The sequence below is a fragment of the Fusarium poae genome, chromosome 3, assembly GCF_019609905.1.
Source record: "Fusarium poae strain DAOMC 252244 chromosome 3, whole genome shotgun sequence".
NCBI lineage: Eukaryota > Fungi > Ascomycota > Sordariomycetes > Hypocreales > Nectriaceae > Fusarium > Fusarium poae.
The window spans coordinates 7,033,133-7,052,862 of NC_058401.1; the positions used below are offsets into that span (position 1 = coordinate 7,033,133).

Here is a 19,730-nt window from a genome sequence, read left to right on the forward strand (position 1 = left end):
GCCCATAGAACAAACTCGTCCATCGTACTTGGCTGTCCCATGGGACAGTATTCATCTCATTCAAGTCCGGAAAAGAATTTGCGAACGTCCTCCAGCCACTCTTTTGGCTGCGATACTGCAGGAAAGTGACCTCCAAAGTCATGTCTGTTGAAGTAGACAACATTCGACGTTCTCTCAATCCAGCTTCGCGGCTATATCCAAAAGATTAGCCACAGGAAATAATGAAGTCGAGAAGTAACATACCGACAGAGCTGAAGCGATAATATCAGGGAATGGCCCATTCGTAAAGGCCCATTCCGATACACCAGTGGGAACCTTGCTTTTCGGGAAGGTCATCATGCCTGGCTAAGAACTTTGTTAGTTATCGTCTCAAATTGAGGATAAGTAGACATACGCTATATGCCTCAAGGTAAGCGCGAATGTTACTGTACGGGCCAGGAATGAACAGCATCATCGCATCGGTGATTAGTTCTTCGTAAGTATACTTGTAGCCATCTGATACCGCATACATCAGATCCCACACCCAACCGAGAAAGCCGACTGGACTATCTCCAAATGCCAGGGCTGCGGCCAAAGGTTTTTGTGTGTGGACAGTTGAATACGCAGAGTGAGAAGAATACCACACGTTTGAAGACAAGATATAAGCTGTCTCCTCTTCAGTAGTCGCGTGCCGTGCAAGGCGTTCCAAGTCATCTTCGGTTGGTTGGGCGGGGAAGAAATCTGTAATGTGTCCGATGATGCTTGACTCAGCGTCTCCGACCATCCACATGGCAACTTGCCAACCCAAGTCAGTGCTGACGATACCGTATTTAGAGTAGCCGAGCTGCTTCATGAGACCATCCATGACCCGTCCGTTCTCGCGAGGGTTGAGTCCTGGCTGTGTAGGAGCAGGACTGAAGCCAAAGCCCGGCAGATCAGGAGCGACAATGTGGAACGGTGTGTCAGCGCCAGTAACAAGAGGTTCGATGACTTTGGACCACTCCAGATGAGTTGAGGGCCATCCATGAAGTAGAAGGAGAGGGACAGCATCAGGTTGAGTGGACTCCCGGTGGACAAAATGGAGTGGAACAGGGGCTGTGTAATTCCCGTCGCTCGAGATTGAAGTTGCATAATGATGGCCCTCGTTATTGAGTCGATCCTGGACAGAAAACCAATCATACTCGTTGGCCCAATATTGGGCAACATCATCGATTTTATCTGTGTCGGGGCCTTCGATAGTCCAGTTAGACCACAGACTAACAGGTGAATGCCATGTTTGGACTTTGGCTTGAGTGTGTTGGATGAAGTCTTTATTGACAGAGATATTAAAGGGCTGAGGCGATGTCAGCCCAGCGGGAAAAGAGAATGGTAAGTTTGCAAGTGCTGACATGGTGATTATTATGATTGTGAGTATTGTAGATATTTTATGATTCTTAATTACATGACCACGGTGGGCATTTTATAGCTTCTCATCGTCGCCGAAAGCTGTGGTGTCTGTGGATACCACGGCTGACAAAACAACAAGGATTTATAATCGAGGAAACTCCTTGGTCACGATGATGCTGTGAGATGCATTTTTTCTCCGTATTGAATGCGACTCAAAGTGGGTTGGGAATTATTCGACCGAATCTCGGTCCAAAGGAGCGGTAGGATTCACAATAGCAGCGCAAAACAGTATATGTAAGCACTAACAAGAGTCAATTTAACAGCAGACTATGGCGCCGGGGTAATGAGTTTATGTATCAAATTACGAGGTTATTGAAACATGACATCTAAATCACGAGCCACCAGGCTAAAAGTGGAGGGTGTAAGTGCATGATAGGAGAATTTATTTCATGGTGTTTCTCGACACTTTTGAGTTTGCCTCGGGGACTGCGTCAAGAAACTCTGTGTTTGAACAATTTGTCGCTGAACCCAAATCTATTCAGAAACTGGATGATAGTGGCACAGACATACTTTAGAGTATGGCCGACTTGGACTTTTTATTGCTGTAATTTTGGGAAACTCTGTTGGTAAAAATCGTCAATAAGGTACCTACAATGTGATGGGACTATAACCTAAAACACTTCTTTGTTTCCAAGATATACTGTGAATTATGGTGTCATCCTTTTCTCAAGCTACAGTATCTGCTTACTCCCTTCCTCCCAATTTTATACATCTCTGTCAATTCACACAACCACAAATTCTCTACTGTCCTACAGTCATGAGCTTCGCAATACAGGATACCACAGCCCCCACAGATCTAGCATCGCTGGAGCGGTTTCCACCAGAAATCTTGGAGATAATCGTCAGCAGTGTTTCGAGTCTTGAAGCGTTGTGGGATCTGCTGCGAGCGTCGCCCAATTGCTGGCGCGTCTTTGCCATCCGCTACGCTTCGATTACAGAAACCGTACTTTCAGGACCACACTCGACTACGCCGGTATCTGTCAGTAAGCTTATCCGAGCAGTGGCACTTGTGCGAGCGCGGAACTTTCCCTTTGCGAATCTGAGAGGTTTCCGGAAAGACTTTTTGGTACACATAACCCGCCATGATATACAGAATAGATATTTCTTGAATGCTGGGCCGTGCACAATCTTCGGCCCAAACTCTTTACCAAACTCGCGCGATGTGATAACTTCTGTCGTGGCGACAGCCTACCACATCTCGGCTTTGGCGCAATCTTTGCTATCATCTTGGCTTCAGCGACTGGAAAGATCAAGCTTCACACGTTTCCCCCCCGACCCTGAACCTATACCTGAATACGAGGTTGAATTTCTTCACGGTATGGGCCAGCCGACATATATCGAAGAAATGAGAGCTGTCCGGGCTTTGTGGATTATACAGCTCGTAGGAGAAGTTAAGGCTATGGTCCGCAGTAGGCCAAATATAGTCCGCTGGTCCAACGTTGACAGTTCCTTGTTGTCTCGATTGAACACGGTATCTATCTTGCCTTACCGTGGTTACGGAAACTCCGTTGAAGTAGAAGTATACGTCATGGTGAAGCATCTGCCAGCCTGCTACAAGAACGACACCGTCTTCCGACTGCCACAAGCCCCCGCGCCTTCACAATATAATCGTTGGGCAACGATGCATCCGAGGGCGACGATGGCTCAACTAGAGGACAGGGAATGTAGGCTGGACGATGCATCATATGCTCGTTTCTTGATCGCAGACAGATATAGCAAAATCTTTGACCTACCACCCCGGTTAGGCTTCCCTTTTTGGGATTATTCGAGGATGTGTTCTTTGGGCTTGACATCTCCAACCACTTGTAGATACCCTGGCTACTTTGGTTGGGCTCCCCGACCGATTTTACCAAATTCTTCTACTTCAACCCTCAACCGATCTCTGAAACCACCTTCGCAACAAGGAGGTACGACTACGGTGATGGTTTTCTAATAGAGCAGATATTCTAGGCGCGAGGAAGAAAAGGATATGCTTCAATGGTTTGGCTATTTGGAGAGCTTTTTAGTAGATATGGCCAGGTTTACGTCGTCTGTAATTGTTCAAAAATCTTTCATTTCGCTAATCAAGTCTTTATCTCATGGTAACGTGTCTGTACTCAAATTCGCCTTCAACTCGTCCGTTTCATCAACTCCGATAAATGCCCAAGACCCATTTGTCTTTGTAAAGTCTATACCTTCAAGCCTCTCTGGTATCATGGCCAGAAGCGGTTCCGCAACTGCATCGCCTTTTGCAGATCTTGTAAAGAAGAGTCTGTTCCATTCGACACCCTTCTTGTCTTCTTCGACGCGTCGTCTTCTTTGTGAATCCTCGATGGCGCTCTTGTGAGCGTAAACCTTTTCGATATTGCGTTCTTTGATAGCGTGTGTAACTTTTGACCAAGCGCGTCGCGATTCCCATGGTGTCTGCTTATCTATGGGTGCGACATTTAGTGGGGATACGGGTATTTGATCAACGTGAAATTCCTCGAGTGTGGTTCTTGATGAATCCTGAACGACTAAATTGCCAGTCCATTGTCCTGTGATACGGTATAGTGGTTCGTTCTTGTTGTCTGGTGCAAAGACCTCGGCAACGACCTGGTTCTTGTCGCCAAACCCAAATGCCCTTTTTCCGTAAAAGTCAATTTTTGTCACGTAACCACTCGAGCTCGTGATGTAGCTTGGGCCCTCAAGTTCTGGGTATGGGTTGCCAGTTGCCACTCCCTTGACGAGAATTGTTGGCATTGTCATGAGATGTGTCTCGTCGTGTTTATCGTCCTTGATGATAGCATAGCCAGTCTGCCGTACTGCGACTCCACTGACCAGACTGAAAGATGTTTCTTGTCCCACGAAACCTCGGGATGATATCCCACGCTCTTTATTATATATCGAACAAGCCGTGACTGGAGGATGATGTGACACTTGCTCGACAATTAATTGTGATTGGGAACCAGCCTTGTCGGAGTAGGACCCAAGAAAGATTTCACCGAGAAATGGGTTCAATGGCTTCTTGCCCGCATCTTCCGTGTCGGCACCAACAAGTTGCTTCAGACTACATACATAATTCTTTGCCAGAAGTAGCGCTCTCACTCCGGCGTCGGGTTCTTCAGAAGGTTGAAGAAAGAGATCGTGATGACATGCCCAAGCGGCAGGAATCTCGATGGCCGATCTCGGGGCTAAAATGAAAGGCGGGGCGGTGACGTTGGAGAGATCACCTTTGACAGCAGAGAAATATGAGAGAACGTCTTTAAGACGGAAGAGATTCCCAGAGTCGGTACCAATGTCAGCCATTGAAGTTGGTGAAAAAGGTGGTGGTGAAGAAGAAGTTGATGAAGATGGTGTTGATGCCAAGGAATCGGGTTGTTGGTGGGATTCATTTAATTGATTCATTTTGAAAGAATTGAGTGTAACGCAGCTGTTTTTAACAAAGATTGAATTGGTTGTCGATTTTATGAAGGAAATAACATGGATCAAGAAATGGGTACAAGATCGAAAGTACAATATTTGACGTCATTGATATTGACCTACGTATCGCCCGCTTATAACGGCACAGACAGTGAGTGACTCTACTTTATCGCACTCGGTTAATGATATGCGAATTAACCAATGGATTATAGTTTGACCCGCAAAACCCTGAAAAGAGTACGCATCACTTTCTGTTCCTGGTCATCATCTCAGGGACGTAAGACATCACTCAGCCTCATACTAACTCGGTTTGTACCTGATAAACACCAACTCGCAGTGCCTACGTAGAGTCTGGTCTCATAATAAGCCACATGACAGCCGTCACCGTTTCACATCTTGACGTAGCCACGACGTTGAAACCCCGGATATATCTCATGCTCGGATAGTATCTCAATTATATCATGCTGAAGATCCCCCGGCTATGCGGAAGCCAAACATCACAAATGGCAGATCTACTCAACTCTGGAGATGCACGGGGAGATCATGTGAAAACAAAGACCCTTGATTGTACTACATACCTTGCCGATGGAGAACCCGGCCAAAATTGACCGAGACCCACCCAATAAGCATTTAAACTCGATGGTGATAAATGAGGGTCGTGGAAGTTGATGATAGTCGCAGGGATGAGTAACACAGCCACCCTCAAGGCTTTAATGACCAAGGCAAAACTGGGCGATGCAGTTGGCATGAGAGTCACACGCGACAATGAAACTGGGAATTGGTTGATGGACTTGCGTTACTACTCAGTCACTATCGCGTGGTTTGGACTCGACGCTTCCACCAAATCTGTGTAGGTGAGTAAACAATAATTGTCGATCGCCACAACTTAAAGGACTAAACGCGTGGATTGTTGCCCCAAAGTATTCAAGGTCGCTCAGAATAATTATAGAACACGGTATATAAATCTTTTTCTGACGAATAGACCATGTGCTGGACAGTATTGTTGTGGAATGATTGAACGTGTTCCGATGCAGGGTAATTGACGTGCTTCTGTATGGGTCCCTTTAGGTGCGCTGTGCTAAAAAATTAACGCCGCTGTGCTTGATACCTAATTAGGCTACTCTAAGCCGAATTTGGTAGGCCTTATGTATATTAATATTTAAGGTATCTGCATTTATCTGCTTTTTATGCATTAAAATAAGTAGCTTTTATCTTTTAGTATAAAGGGCTAAGACTAGCTAGCTTATTTAGAGGAAATTAGTCCTCTTCTAGAGGGTAATTTACTAGACTTACTTTTCTAAAAGATATTACTATAGTAGAAATATAAAGGAATTTATCTTATAACCTTTAGAAACTTAGTAGAATTAATATTTAAAAATAAATTTAAAATTTATATATACTTATTATACTATAGTATAGTTAATATAATTTTTAAAGAATTTTATTCTATTTTTATAATAAGAATAATAATTAAATAAAGATGCCTTTTTATATACTGTGGCTAGTAAGCTGTCTAGCATAGCGGCGTTAATATTCTAGCACAGCGCACCTAAAGGGACCCCTTCTGTATCCCGCGCGGGTGCTGACTAATGAGGATTATTAATAGCACCACGCGTTTGAGACAACATCACGCAACCGTCGAGGCCGAATCCCCCGCACCAGAAATAAAGAACGCGCTCTGTCCCTATCATATCACATAAAATAAATTACCGTTTTAAATTTATTCCGTTTCGTCCATACTCATAGATTTACTTATCGCATTCAGACTTGAGAATCATGGGTGACGCTTCAGTCTTCAAGTATCCCTCCCCTCTCACCGGATATGAGGATGCTCCACCACTGCCCAACCACCTGGCAGAAGATGGCAAGAGCTATGTCAACCCAGCAGCAGCAAAGAAAAGTGAAGCCTACGACAAGTTTATAGACCCATATGATCAAACTCCACGGGGTGCCTTGTGAGTCATTTCACACGTGATCCAGACTGAGGACTGACAACGTAGTGATGTTCATATTTATTATTATCAAGGAAACGAAGAACAAACCAAATACGCCAAAGAACTCTGGGAGCGCATCAGACGGGAGTGTATGTTCAAACGCCCAGACAATTAATGAACTCTACTGACATTCACAGTCCCTGAACTGCGAATCTACAAATTGTGGGATAAACCGATCGGACCCCATCCCGTCGCCATGTTCGAAGTGAATCTCTTTACACCAGCGCAATTCGGAGCATTTATCCCTTGGTTGAATCTCTGGAGAGGACCTCTGTCGGCACTCGTACATCCAAATATTATCGCAGAAGAGGGTGTGGATCGCTGGGCGTCGATGAAGAGGGATCATTTGGAGAGGGCGATTTGGATGGGGGAGAGAATCCCACTGGACCTCAGCCTATTCAACAACCAGTCGTAAATATGCCCTTGAAAAAATGTTAAATGACAAAAGGAAGACGAGAATAACAGTATCTCTGTTCAAAAAATAAAAAAAAGTCTAGCTTCTCTTGATTCGAATGTGTCATCCTTAGTCCAGGGGCCATGCTAATCTTCTCTGTATTTTTACGAATTGACCATAGAGCCTCCGAAGAGACAGAAGGGTTGCTCTTTTTTTAACTTATAAAGCCTACCCAGCAGACATTTTAGAGGCAATACTAAAGTTTGTTATTAGGGTTTGGTATTTGAGTCTCTGTAATTACGGCAGCACACACCTCTTCACCTCTTCACGAAGCATTAAAAGGGTATTACTGATCGATAAATAATCTCGTTATTATGAAAAGAGTATTTGCTGGGTTTTAAATACAAGGCGGCATCAACGGTTGGTCATCAGTACAAATCTTGCAAAGCCTCCGCCCACATTTATTTGTGCTCGCCCTCTCCGTTGCAGTAAGGGATAGGATACGTCTTACTGCTGCAGAGACGAATGATACCCTTGACCCACTGAAGATCTCCGTACGACTGGCTTTCATAGGAATCCGACACAAAGCCCTCCTTGGCCTCTCCCGTGCACCCGTCGATGACGTTACCCTCAATACGTCGCACATAAGGCTGGCTGACAATGATACCGTGCTGACCCTCGGGAACAGTGAAAGAGAGCGACTGCGACTGACTGGAAGACCAAGTTTCGGTATAGTCAATGCTCAGAGAAGCAGTCAAAATGTCCGCAAGAGGGACACTGAAGCTTGAACCGACTTTGAGGGAGTTGGTGATGGTGTAGCCGTTGGTGACACTGACGGTGGCCTTGGATCCGCCGAGGCTGCTGATGACGGGGGACATGGCAACGTCCCAGTTGATGAACTCTTTGTCGGAAAGGACTTGGATCTCAGTGCTGTCCTTGCAGTCGCGGCGCTGAATAGCCTTCTTAGCGGGAGTCGAGATGTCTTTGACGGCGGGAGCGGTCTCAAGAGCCTTGAACTCAGCAGCCTTCATGATTTGAGAGGTTCCATCGGTCTTTAGGACAATAATGTCGTCAGAGGAGAGGATCTTGGGAGCAGCTGCGGCCTGAGAGACGGAGGCGATGCTCAAAAGTGCGAGAACGGTGGAGGGAATCATGGTGACAGATGGTATAATTACTGCGATTAACAACTGGGAGAGCAGAATAGTTGGTTAAAGTCAAATGAATGAATGAGTGACTAGTGGTAAAGACCGTAAATCTCAAAAGAGTGAATGAATGAACGGATACAAGATCTGTGTTGATACAATAATCTACAACAGGCGGGACATCTTTATCTTTTCAACACTGGTGGTCCACGCCCGTTCATCTGCCGATATGCCATCCTTGTCGAGACCCTCTGACTCCCAAACGGGCAATGCGTATAACGTCTATCGCGCCGACATGCTTCGTCTATTCATGGAGCACAGATCCATAATATGAGTTAATTGAACAAATAGAAGTTGTCAAGGCCAAGTCCCCACACGGAAAATGGAATTCCGCGTTTCACGTAAAGCCGTGAGATCATGCATTTCATCCAACTGTCAAAATAGAGTTTCTCGCGTGGTTTCATCCCGTTGGAGAATTCCCCATTAATTCGGATTTGCCCTGTCATTTATTTCCATATTCAGAAGCTGAGATGCTTAACACGAATCAGAAGTGACTGTTGTTGGGATGAATGCTTCGCCGATCTCTCGGGATGAGATGGTTGTTGCGTTTCATGTGATGGCGCCAAGGATAAGGATATCTATATGCCGCTTCGTGTTAATAAATTGCAGTACAGGAACAGGGGAAGCTCGGATAATGCCGTTCGGCGATTAAATGACCCTTGGCTATAGAATAAAGAGTTACTGCTTTTAATAACGGCCTTTGTCTCTAGCACAGCTATCAACCACATCACTTTTTGGCTTACACTCTTTTGATCGCCCAGTCACTCTTTACCAACCTAAACAGTCGTTACTATTTAAAATATTCCAGTCATTTTCTAATTACCTCTTATCATCATTCATCATGTTGGCCAAGGTCTTGAGTGCTTTCCTCTTCCTCTCCGTCGCGTAAGTTCGCCCAATTCCATCTCTACCAATGAGTTTGCTAAGAGGATCACAGCACGGCGAAACTGCACAACAACTGTGCCTGCCACAATGGAGACAGCTACAACTTTCGCATAACTATGGATGCGTGCACAGTCTACAATGACGCAGGCCACAAGGTATGACAGCAACCTCTTGCAAGAGTATTCAGTCAAACTGACAATTCCAGTGGGGCGGAGCCACTTATGACACTCCTTCTGGCCGTGTAAGTCAACTCTACTCCGTAGAATAGAATTTTACTAACCTGCCATAGTGCGTCCAAGCAAACGCCGAAGCTCAGCTCGCTGGAGATCAATGGGAAGATGCCTGCAGAGAAGTCGCCGCCAAGGGATTCCCATGTGCTGATGGAAAGGGAACTTGCTTCGCTAACCCCAAGGAAGTTCGAGGCCGTTGCTAAGGGAATGTAATGTAGATCATGAGATGCGAAAGGGTTTCAATTTGAATATCGGTAGCTGAGAGATATGAAAGCGAAGAAGTGCCCTGAAAGAAAGTCGTCTTTAATTACGTATTAGGTTAGTGCTAGAATATGTGATATCAGTCGCTAAACTTTTCAATTGCGAATCAAGAAATGATAAAATTTCACATGCTCGAATGATATGCTATGTTCATTGATAAAACTATATACTTGATCGTTGCTATACTAGCATATCACAACAATGCTCTAGATACTCTTGAAGACGGCAAGACTAGAAAGAGCCTTTCCTGGCCACGCGAACAGCGTATTGGAAGGACACGAAGATCCAAGAGCTTGGTTGTTCATCCAAGCAGGTTCCCAATAGAACAATCCAGCGCCACCTCGAACCTTGCTAACGATACTGGCCACCTTCTGAATAAACTGGGTCTGACCAGCGGCAGAGAAAGGAATATTCTTCATGTCGCTGGGAAAGGGCTGCGCAGGAGAAGGGCACGAAGTAGGCCAGTCAAGCTCGCTGACAAAGATCTGCTTTCCCCATCGGTTGGCCATGTTGGTGAGCGAAGTTTCGAGAGCCGAAAAGGTGGCACCTGATCCATAGAAGGGGTAGAAAGAAACACCCATGGCGTCGAAAGCATCGAGAGTGAGTCCCTTTTGGTTGAGAACCTGAGTGTAAAAGTACTCTTGAGTACCCCAGTCCCAGCCCTTGTCGAGATGGATCATGATCTTGGGCTTTGGGCTAAGACGAGAATCCTTGATGCCGTAGGAAGCAGAGTTGAGAAGACGACCGATGTTGTAGTATGACTTTGTCGATCCGGTAGGGAAGAGGAGACCAGCGGTGATTTCATTGCCGATGGAGATGAGAGCGGGAGGAACACCAGCGGCCTGGAAAGCGTTGGACACTTCAAGAGTGTAGTTGTAAAGTCTCCATGCCAGATCATCAATGCCGGTAGGCCATCCGCGAGGAATAGCTTGGTGGCCAGGATCAGCCCAAGTGTCGCTAAAGTGCAACGTCAAGTAGACGCTCATGCCCGCAGCCTTTGCACGCTTGGCGAGCTTGATGTTGTAGTCGAGGTTGTATTCGCCATTGGAAGGGTTCACCCAAACACGTTGGCGAACCGAGTTGACGCCATTTGCAGCGAGGATCTGCTCCAGTGGCTGAGCCGCGCCGGCACTGTTGGTGTACTTAATGCCCTTCTGTTCCTCGACAGCAACAGAAGACCAGTCAACGCCGCGAAATTGCAGAGCGAGAGAGACTGAGAGGTAAGACAGGAAGACCAAAAGACGTGCAAGGGTCGCCATCTTGACTTAGTTTCGCGATGCGCAACTGAAATTCCTTTTCTTTTCCTGGGTTGCAGAAACACGTCTTCTTAAGTAGCATTGCTAGCCGTGCAAGGGTGAACGCTGCTAAATTCGCCGAGTTGTGTATGATCGTAACAGGGATTGTCAATTTCCCTCGAATTAGCGTGTGGCGCTTGGTCTTCTCAGCAGTTATTCCGACAGGGGTTTTCGTCCTTAATAATGAATGAAACCTGGCTTCTGGAAGCGGAAAGGAAACTTCGGAATAGAATTACCGTCGTTCGATATGTCATACACGGAGCTTGAACTGCCGGCTGGGTTGATTGGTCAATGTTACTTCCAGTATATAAGTGCTAAAGCATCCCATTACTGAATGAATGTAATACTTTGCAACGTCTACCAAATACTTGCTAACAGAGTAGAGTCCAATAAGTGGCTATCATCAACCATCGAAGCTGAGATTGACCGGACCGGTATACATTTCCAACGTCTTGGAGGATGAGCTTCTGATTATCACATGATACTAGCATCGTCAGGAATGTTGTTATGATCTGATTCATTTCAATCTCGTTTGAAATCTTGACTCAGATGATGGCCTACTGCTTCAAATACGATGCATGATCTACCGAATTTTTCAGTTAGACCAGAATCCTATGTCATCAGATATCACCCACCTTTCGTCCTACTGTAAACACTCCACATGGACACTGAGTTCTTAGACTTGATAACGAGAGGGTTTATCGTGGTAATAAACCAGGTAATAAAAGATATGTTTTAAGGATCTTGGCATAAACATTGCTGCTATTGGTGGAATACATTTCCAGCGTCAATTTAACCGGGATTTCCATCTCCACACCAAATCTGGAAAGGCTCGAGGTTTCAAGGCCAGTCTAATCCCCACTGAAACATCCCACGATCGGTTATTACACTGGCTAAAATCACCATTTTATCCTCTGATCGAATGAGAAGATGATTCGTTTCCTAAAAAGAAATCACAACTGCATGTTATTTCGCGGGGACTGCAGCCAAAAGTTCCACCCGGCATATGAGATAATAGCCGGATTCGTATCCTCACACCGATACTGCAACAACAACTCATGGTATCTTGTGGAGACGACATGCCTGCCCCAGATCTAAAGACAGGGACATAGATAGATCTATGCCCAGTTTCAGACTTTCATTACCGTGGAAAACACGGCAGCGGAGGGTACAGGTCCGCACTTGTTGGAGCAAAGTCAGCAGACAAGATCCATATCTCCGCCTGTTTTGCCCCATAGAGTAGATATTCTAGAATAAATAAGGCCATCTCATCGCTCTTTTCTTGAGTATCCTCTTGGCATGTTATTCTCACATTCATTCCTGGTTTACACCATGAAGCTGTCATCCATCATTAGTGTCTGGGTCTTCACCCTTGTCAGCGCCGTTCTTGGCGCTGAACTCGTCCCTCGATCAGCTCTCACAGAAGTCAACAACTATGGCAACAACCCTACAGGAACTCGTATGTTCCTTTACGTTCCCAAGAACCTGAAGCAGAACCCTGCCGTGGTTGTCGGTCTTCACTACTGCACCGGTACTGCTCAGGCTTACTACCAGAGCAACAAGTGGGCTTCCAATGCTGAGAAGTACGGATTCATCGTCATCTACCCTCAGACTCCTTACACTCCTGGTAACTGCTGGGATGTTTCGTCCAAGATGACTTTGACCCACGAGGGTGGTGGTTGCAGCACCTCTATCGCCAACATGGTCAAGCATGTTCTCAAGAACTACAGCGGTGACTCCAAGAGAGTCTTTGTCACTGGTGACTCTTCTGGTGCTATGATGACGGTGAGTGCGATTGAATGGCGACTACGAACAAGGAACTAACAATATCAGAACGTCATGGCTGCTACCTACCCCGATATTTTCTCCGCGGCAATTGTCTACGCTGGTGTCCCTGCTGGTTGCTTCAAGAGCCAGGCTAACCAGGCCGCCGCTTGGAACTCGACTTGCTCTCAGGGCCAGTCCCGATGGACTCAGCAGCAGTGGGCCAACGTTGTCAAGGACATGTACCCTGGCTACAACGGAGCTCGCCCCAAGATGCAGATCTACCACGGAACCGCCGACCCCACTCTCAACGTCCAGAACTACTACGAGACCATCAAGCAGTGGACTGGTGTCTTTGGCTACTCTGCTACTCCCAAGTCTACTACCAACAACTTCCCTCGCAGCCCTTACAAGCGAGAGGTCTTTGGTGACAAGCTTGAGGTAAGAAAAGTGGACTGTGAAAAAAGAATAATGACTAACGACTTTGTAGACTTTCTTGGGCAACGGTGTTACCCACGCTGTTGACCACTTCCCCGATGAGGACCTAAAGTTCTTCGGTCTTGTTGTAAGACGTCTCCCATCCTGGCCACTAAGTAACTACTAACGACATGCGCAGTAAATCGTCTGTCAAAAACGAATTGGCCTGGATCTGAAGTATCTGAAACCATGATATCGTTGCCGGAAATTTTGGAGCAGTCTTATCCGTCATTTTTAACTTTCTAAGAACTATAGTTTCCAATATTGTATATAGAAACAATTCAAGACTCACAAACAAATTTCTCATTGGACATAGTGGTTAACTAACTGAATTCGCGAGTGCATCGGAGATTTGACATGTGAAAGTTTAGTAAGGAATCAGTAACCAGGGTAACTACACATAACCATTCAAGTCCCAACAAGAAAATAAGCGCTCTTCAGTCTTGAGATATAACGTATTAACCAACTAAGGAGGAGAAAAATAACAGATATAGATATGACAACAAATGACAAAAGAAACATGGAGTCGAAATGAACAACAGAAACAAAAGACTGTTCCCAATTACAGATTCTTGGTGACGCCAGGCGCAATGGCTTCCAACTTCTGAAGGAGCTCCTTGTATAAGGCAGTCTGTATCTGAGAACCCATCTTGTTGGTGACATGACACGCCGGTCTGTATTTCATCAGCTTCAACACCATAAATTCGACAATTTGACTTACTCATGGATTTGGCAATTATTCATGTATTGCCCGTTAGATTCAGGACCAGCAAGAACGCCAGTGACAAGCGCACGACTCCCCATTTCTGACGTCCGAGCCAAGAAGTCTGGAGGCGTGGATTCCTGCTTTTCCCGCAACAAGCCAGACTTGCAATAGCTGGGGTTCGGGGTATTGATAATCACTCCATTCTTCTCGGTACTGCCAAGACGGCCCGCGATCTCCCTCGTAAGATAAAGAACCATGAGCTTGGATACGTAGTATCGCATGACCATGTTGGATTTGACTGGGTCGTTGAGGCGAGAGAAGATGGGCCCGGCCTTTTCGTCGGGAATGAGCTCTTTGGTGGGAGCCCAGTAGTGTGTAGCTGAGTTGGGAATGACGAATTTTCCTGGGTAGGAAGATTTGCGGAGCTTTGGAAGTAGAAGGAAGAAGAGAAGAAATGTTGAGATGACATTGACAGTGATGGTACGTTCATTGTCTTCGGCAGTGGTAAACTCAGCTGAAGTTGCAAGGCCAGCATTGGCGAGCACAACGTCAAGTCTGGGCAAAGTGTTTGCCCTGGAAGAAAATGACTTGACAGATTCGTAGTTTGCCATGTCAAGAAACCATACCTCGATTGACTCGGGCTCTCGCTTTGTCAACTTCAATAATTCTTGACGAGCTTCTTCGCCTTTTTCGAGACTGCGAACAGCCATGATGAGCTTTCCGAGGCCAAGACGGAGGAGGTGTTGGCTGGACTCAAAGCCTAAGCCTTGGTTGGAACCAGATACAATCATGACTTTGTCGGATAGGTCATCCTTGGTCTCTGGGTATGGAAGAGTGATGAATAGGTTGGAGTAGAAGGTGGAACTGATGCCGTAGACACCTGAGATGATTGACATGACCATGATTATTGATTTTGATTTGAGTGAAGTGATGAATGGTAATAGATTGTTTAGTGATATTGTATTGAATTGTTTCTATATGATATTCTTGCTGTTTATATATATCTTTCTTTTCCGTAATCTCCTTCTCAAGAGCGGATTTAATAACGCCGCTGACACCAACAACCAATCATCTTCCAGCGGGGCTACTAAATCCGCCTCCATAGTCCATTGCGGATCTTGCTTATCTCCCTTTGCATACCAAACATAATCTCACCAACTTCCATGCAAAAGAAGAATGACTGGAACAGGTATGAATGCGCCATAAGATCAATTGGAAACCATGGGGATGCTGATTGTCAAAGCGAAAGTGGAGAAACGCAATCGACCACCCAAGTCTTGCGAGCCTTGTCGAACGCGAAAGTACGTCTGTCTCATCATGGTTGTTGACAGAATGAAAAATGGCTGACATGACCAGGCTGAAGTGTGACAGAAGTCTACCGTGTGACTCCTGTGTTCGACGAAACAAACAGTCCATATGTCACTATGCTTCTAATGCCGACAGGAATGAGCGACGGGTCGACAAAGGCAGCGTCAGTGGCAGTTCAGTTGCCGAACGGCTCAAGCATTTGGAAGGATTGTTGACCATCGTGGCTCAACAGCGAGATCCCATGGCATCACTGAGCATTAGCGACGAGACATTGACAGTTGGGAATGGTAGCGCGTCTATCGTTACCCCTGCCTCTATCGAGTCTAGAGGTGTTGGCAGCAACAACGCGATGCCCCCAGGATTAGCGGACCACGTTGACTCAAGCCATTGGTCCTCCATATTAGAGAACATCAAGGCGATCCGCCAAGAACTTCCCTATGACAGTCCACAAGACAAAGAGCAAGTCTTGTCCAAAAAGTCGCCTGGCGTTAGCCCTGGAGCACCTGGGAGGATGAGTCCAGACTTGGATTTTGGATCTTCTCAAGGAGTGAGCCATGAAGGTATTCTGGCAACATTACCCCCAAGACAAGTATGCGATACTCTAATATCCATGTTTTTCAGGTGGCACTATACCATGATGCGTAAGTAGAAATTTTCCTTGAGATCGCACCTACTAATGAAGCGGTAACAGCAGTCTTGCATCCTGTCAAGTTCCAGCGCGAGGTATGAAATTCGGTCAAGGTGAATGTTGAGCACTACTGACTGGCAGGATTTCCACAGTACGAAGCCTTTTGGAAAGCACCAAGAGATACCTCCACCATATGGATCGCTCTGCTCTTCGCTCTACTAAGTTTAGCGACAGGCGTATACGAAGCTTCAGGCATGGTCCTTCCCTCCTCTGTCCCAGTTCCATCTAGTAAAGATTTGTCTACCAAGACACAGCAATGTCTTCTCCTCAGCAACTATATCTCGTCTACGGAACACGCCGTTGAAGTCCTTCTGCTGCACCTGGTTGGCTGCTCGCTTCGATCGAAGGCGTCTGACACCAACCTTTGGTTTCTTATGGGACGGGTAGTACAGCTTGCAATAAGCAAAGGCTACCATCGCGACTCGTTCAAGGTACCCAACGAGAACATTTCTGCTTTCGATGGCGAGATGAGACGTAGAGTTTGGGCTTGTATATATCAGCTTGATTCCCTTATATCATTCCAGCTAGGGTTTCCTAGCATGGTACCTTCGGAATCTTGCGATACAGAACTCCCCAGGAACCTGGACCAGAACCAATTGCATCCCGACATTACAGAGCTACCGCCGTCCAGACCTCTGTCGGAAAACACCACGATCCTTTATTCCATTGTGAAAGCGTCGGTTATGGCCAAGTTCAAGCAAGTTGTCAAGCATACACGATCTCCCGCTTCGCCTTCACATGAAACCACAATCACTCTTGACGCAGAGGTCCGCCAAGTGTATGCAAACATCCCTGATCACTTCAAGTACAAACCTCTTACGAACTTCCTCACAGAGGAGGCGAGTGTTATCTTGACTAGAACTACGCTCGAAATTTTGCACTTGAAGAGTATCATTGTTCTTCATCGTCAGCATCTGATGCATCGACAAGATAGTCGTTCTGATCCTTCCAGAAAGGCTTGTCTGGAAGCAGCTAGGCGATTGCTGGAGAGACAGGCAGAGATGGACCGAGTTACGGAAACTGGTGGTCAGCTCCACGATATGAAGTGGATGATCACGACCTTAACACTCAGTGACTTTACGTTGGCGGCGATGGTGATCTGCTTAGATCTGACAATGACTATTCGGCTCGGCGCAGATTATCCTCCTAGCCCAGCTGCCTATCAAGAAGTACAGGGGTACTTGGCAATCATTCAAAATGCTCACAAGATATGGGTTGTTGCTGGAGACCTTTGCTCCGAAGCACGTACAGTTGCTCACGCTTTGGACTCCACAATGGAACGCGTAAACGACTTTTTGAGTACATCGTCTCTACCAGCGGATTCCGGATCATGGCAGACTCTGGATGCAGAGTCATCGAGTAGCCTAACTAATGATTCTTTATACCAGATCAACGATTTGGATATGATGGATAGTATTGACTGGGTACGTCAACTTGTATCTTCTTAGTAATTGTGATCGCATGGCTTAATGCTAACATGGCGTTTTAGACATTCATCGACAATCAGTTCCAGGACCCAAGTATCAATGAAATTGACCTCGACATGTGGCTCATGGAAACAGCTGGGCCTTTGTAGACGAGTGGAGGGGACAATAAGAAAGAAGTGACACAGGTTGTCCAAATTCTAGTCAAGAAATGCCAGTAACCTCAAAGACAAAATACAAGAAACCAAAATATATTTCCATTTCTAAACCAGATTTACCTCCGCTATAAGCTGAGTTGATGCTGAGCCTGGGTTGAGATATATGAGAAGACTACTTTCAGTCCGGAACTGATTGTGACAACCAAGATTCTACAAGCTCAAGACTCAAGCGGACGTCGGCGTAGCATCGCCATCATTCTTCCATTGTCCACAAGGGCCATTGCTGAGGAGGACTGACATGGATAGATCCCGATTTGTGCGGAACAAAGCAATGATGGGTTGAGCCGAATTGGCACAAATAGCTGCATCACCTGCAATGTAAATATTGCAACTACCGCCAGTGATTCTAAAATAGGAACCCAGACAGTCGGCGTGCGATGCGCAAATTTGGCAGCAAGAGCGAGCGTTAAGGCCTCCACCCACGCTCAAAGCGTAGCCGTTACCCTGCCATTGATCAAAGCCGGAGACAACGCCGCCATTGGCAGTGGACATAATATTCTCTTCTGAACAGATATCAAATTCCGTGGATTGAGGTATTTGGCTCTCAACAGTAACTTCAAAGTTCATCAGTATAGTTCTGTTATAAGAGTGACATGGATATGTTAACTTACCACTTGAAGTGATAGTGGTGGTGGAAGTAACATCAACGAAAGAAGTCGTTGTTGGTCGTTCAATTGTTGTGACAGTAGTACTAGCATCAGATGGGTATTCTGTAGATGTGACAGTTGTAAAGCTAGTGATAGTCTTGAACTTTGTGGCTGCCTTGAGAGTAGTGCGTGGTCCCTGGACTGTCGTCGTGATGGTCTTGGTGCTGTAGCTGGGGATCTCCTTAACACAGCGGACACTTTGAGGCATGGAACCACCAGGTACGCCTGTTGTGATTGTAGTGACTCTCTTTTTCACAGCTCGCTTATAGGTAAGAGGTTGATTGTTGATATCGGTGAACCCAGCAGGTTTCGCGACGGTCGATGTAATGAACTTAGTGGTAACGGTTGAAGTAACGGTGGTAGTGGTGCTCCAGGACGTCCTCGAACTGACGACAGTAGACTCAGCTACTACAAGTTAGCCATAATGAAACAACGCACTCCAAAACAAATTATTTACAAATAATAGTGCTGGTGGCAGTCTTTGTGTTCTTGTTAGCAGTAGAGATAGATGTCGAGGTTTCTATCTTGCGAATAGTAGAAGTCTTGGCTACAGGAACAACAATAATATTGACCTTGCGAATAACCTTCTTAGTGATAGTGATCTTCTTAATAGAAGTAACCCTAGAAGTCGGGACATTTTTAACCGTGTTGGTTCCCAGAGCAGTGGAGCAAGTTGATGCAGGGACTGCTGCAGCAAGGGCTTCGGCGCCAAGCGTAAGAAGTATGAGAAAAGACTTGAAGGCAACCATTGTGTCAAGAGGACGATTTCTACTCTGGTAGGAGAAAGGAGTAAAAACAGAAACGAACCTGTATTTAAGAACTAGATGAAATAATTCACTGAGGCCAGCTTTGCTTCACCTACTTTACCAAACCATGCTTAGATGTGAGTCTAGAAGCCTACGGAATAAATAGATTGTTGAACTATTGCCTTGACTGGGCCAGTAATCCCCAGTTATATGGTCCGATTGTCCTCGCTTACACTCGAATCCCTGTATTTATGGTGTCTGCCCAATCACGGGATCAGGACAGAAGGTGGGAATCCAACTAAAAATACAGGGTCGAACCAACATGCAGCAAGCTATTAAATCCGGGAGGCCCGTGAACTTGATATTCAGGTCAGTTACCTTGCTTTCAGCTGAGCCAGATTACCCGACTCGACCCAATGGTATTAATTTTCTTCACAGCTGAGGAGCAGATGGTAGTTGCTGATGATGAAGCATTTGGTATCCAAGTCAGAAGGCTTTTTTTTTCTTTTGACGTCTAAAGGTCTAGACTTCACAGTACCCTAGTAGACAAACATATGGGTAATAGGCCGCTTCCAGTGCTGTCATTCTAGGAAAGAGAATGCAAAGTCCAGGGAAATTCAAAAAGTTCAGTCAGGTCACGACCTACTATGCCTTGTCAGTAGTTTGAAACACGCAGCTAGGCCGT

At 45.9% G+C, this 19,730-nt stretch overlaps 11 protein-coding genes across 11 annotated transcripts; 5 read left to right on the forward strand and 6 right to left on the reverse strand.

Annotated features, from left to right (window-relative positions):
• Positions 1 to 56: 56 nt before the first annotated feature.
• FPOAC1_009748 (uncharacterized protein) lies at positions 57 to 1,369 on the reverse strand (the record flags this gene model as incomplete). The annotated part of the gene is made up of 3 exons (XM_044854169.1): positions 57 to 191; positions 244 to 345; positions 395 to 1,369. The coding sequence occupies 3 exons, from the start codon at positions 1,367 to 1,369 to the stop codon at positions 57 to 59; spliced, it is 1,212 nt and encodes a 403-aa protein (XP_044706839.1).
• Positions 1,370 to 2,182: 813 nt separating this feature from the next.
• FPOAC1_009749 (uncharacterized protein) lies at positions 2,183 to 3,358 on the forward strand (the record flags this gene model as incomplete). Its single annotated transcript, XM_044854170.1, has 1 exon — positions 2,183 to 3,358. The coding sequence occupies one exon, from the start codon at positions 2,183 to 2,185 to the stop codon at positions 3,356 to 3,358; it is 1,176 nt and encodes a 391-aa protein (XP_044706840.1).
• Positions 3,359 to 3,501: 143 nt separating this feature from the next.
• FPOAC1_009750 (uncharacterized protein) lies at positions 3,502 to 4,791 on the reverse strand (the record flags this gene model as incomplete). Its single annotated transcript, XM_044854171.1, has 1 exon — positions 3,502 to 4,791. The coding sequence occupies one exon, from the start codon at positions 4,789 to 4,791 to the stop codon at positions 3,502 to 3,504; it is 1,290 nt and encodes a 429-aa protein (XP_044706841.1).
• Positions 4,792 to 6,582: 1,791 nt separating this feature from the next.
• FPOAC1_009751 (uncharacterized protein) lies at positions 6,583 to 7,215 on the forward strand (the record flags this gene model as incomplete). The annotated part of the gene is made up of 3 exons (XM_044854172.1): positions 6,583 to 6,761; positions 6,807 to 6,889; positions 6,938 to 7,215. The coding sequence occupies 3 exons, from the start codon at positions 6,583 to 6,585 to the stop codon at positions 7,213 to 7,215; spliced, it is 540 nt and encodes a 179-aa protein (XP_044706842.1).
• A 440-nt stretch (positions 7,216 to 7,655) lies between these two features.
• On the reverse strand, positions 7,656 to 8,348 carry FPOAC1_009752 (uncharacterized protein; the record flags this gene model as incomplete). The annotated part of the gene is made up of 1 exon (XM_044854173.1): positions 7,656 to 8,348. One exon carries the CDS (start codon positions 8,346 to 8,348, stop codon positions 7,656 to 7,658), a length of 693 nt encoding a protein of 230 aa, XP_044706843.1.
• Positions 8,349 to 9,237: 889 nt separating this feature from the next.
• FPOAC1_009753 (uncharacterized protein) lies at positions 9,238 to 9,714 on the forward strand (the record flags this gene model as incomplete). Its single annotated transcript, XM_044854174.1, has 4 exons — positions 9,238 to 9,281; positions 9,334 to 9,436; positions 9,487 to 9,522; positions 9,571 to 9,714. 4 exons carry the CDS (start codon positions 9,238 to 9,240, stop codon positions 9,712 to 9,714), a joined length of 327 nt encoding a protein of 108 aa, XP_044706844.1.
• A 264-nt stretch (positions 9,715 to 9,978) lies between these two features.
• Positions 9,979 to 11,031, reverse strand: FPOAC1_009754 (uncharacterized protein; the record flags this gene model as incomplete). Its single annotated transcript, XM_044854175.1, has 1 exon — positions 9,979 to 11,031. The coding sequence occupies one exon, from the start codon at positions 11,029 to 11,031 to the stop codon at positions 9,979 to 9,981; it is 1,053 nt and encodes a 350-aa protein (XP_044706845.1).
• A 1,368-nt stretch (positions 11,032 to 12,399) lies between these two features.
• Positions 12,400 to 13,450, forward strand: FPOAC1_009755 (uncharacterized protein; the record flags this gene model as incomplete). The annotated part of the gene is made up of 4 exons (XM_044854176.1): positions 12,400 to 12,852; positions 12,901 to 13,272; positions 13,322 to 13,396; positions 13,448 to 13,450. The coding sequence occupies 4 exons, from the start codon at positions 12,400 to 12,402 to the stop codon at positions 13,448 to 13,450; spliced, it is 903 nt and encodes a 300-aa protein (XP_044706846.1).
• Positions 13,451 to 13,870: 420 nt separating this feature from the next.
• On the reverse strand, positions 13,871 to 14,916 carry FPOAC1_009756 (uncharacterized protein; the record flags this gene model as incomplete). The annotated part of the gene is made up of 2 exons (XM_044854177.1): positions 13,871 to 13,982; positions 14,030 to 14,916. 2 exons carry the CDS (start codon positions 14,914 to 14,916, stop codon positions 13,871 to 13,873), a joined length of 999 nt encoding a protein of 332 aa, XP_044706847.1.
• Positions 14,917 to 15,177: 261 nt separating this feature from the next.
• Positions 15,178 to 17,586, forward strand: FPOAC1_009757 (uncharacterized protein; the record flags this gene model as incomplete). Its single annotated transcript, XM_044854178.1, has 5 exons — positions 15,178 to 15,203; positions 15,458 to 15,963; positions 16,014 to 16,045; positions 16,103 to 17,434; positions 17,500 to 17,586. 5 exons carry the CDS (start codon positions 15,178 to 15,180, stop codon positions 17,584 to 17,586), a joined length of 1,983 nt encoding a protein of 660 aa, XP_044706848.1.
• A 231-nt stretch (positions 17,587 to 17,817) lies between these two features.
• FPOAC1_009758 (uncharacterized protein) lies at positions 17,818 to 19,048 on the reverse strand (the record flags this gene model as incomplete). The annotated part of the gene is made up of 3 exons (XM_044854179.1): positions 17,818 to 18,206; positions 18,264 to 18,704; positions 18,757 to 19,048. 3 exons carry the CDS (start codon positions 19,046 to 19,048, stop codon positions 17,818 to 17,820), a joined length of 1,122 nt encoding a protein of 373 aa, XP_044706849.1.
• Positions 19,049 to 19,730: the final 682 nt, after the last annotated feature.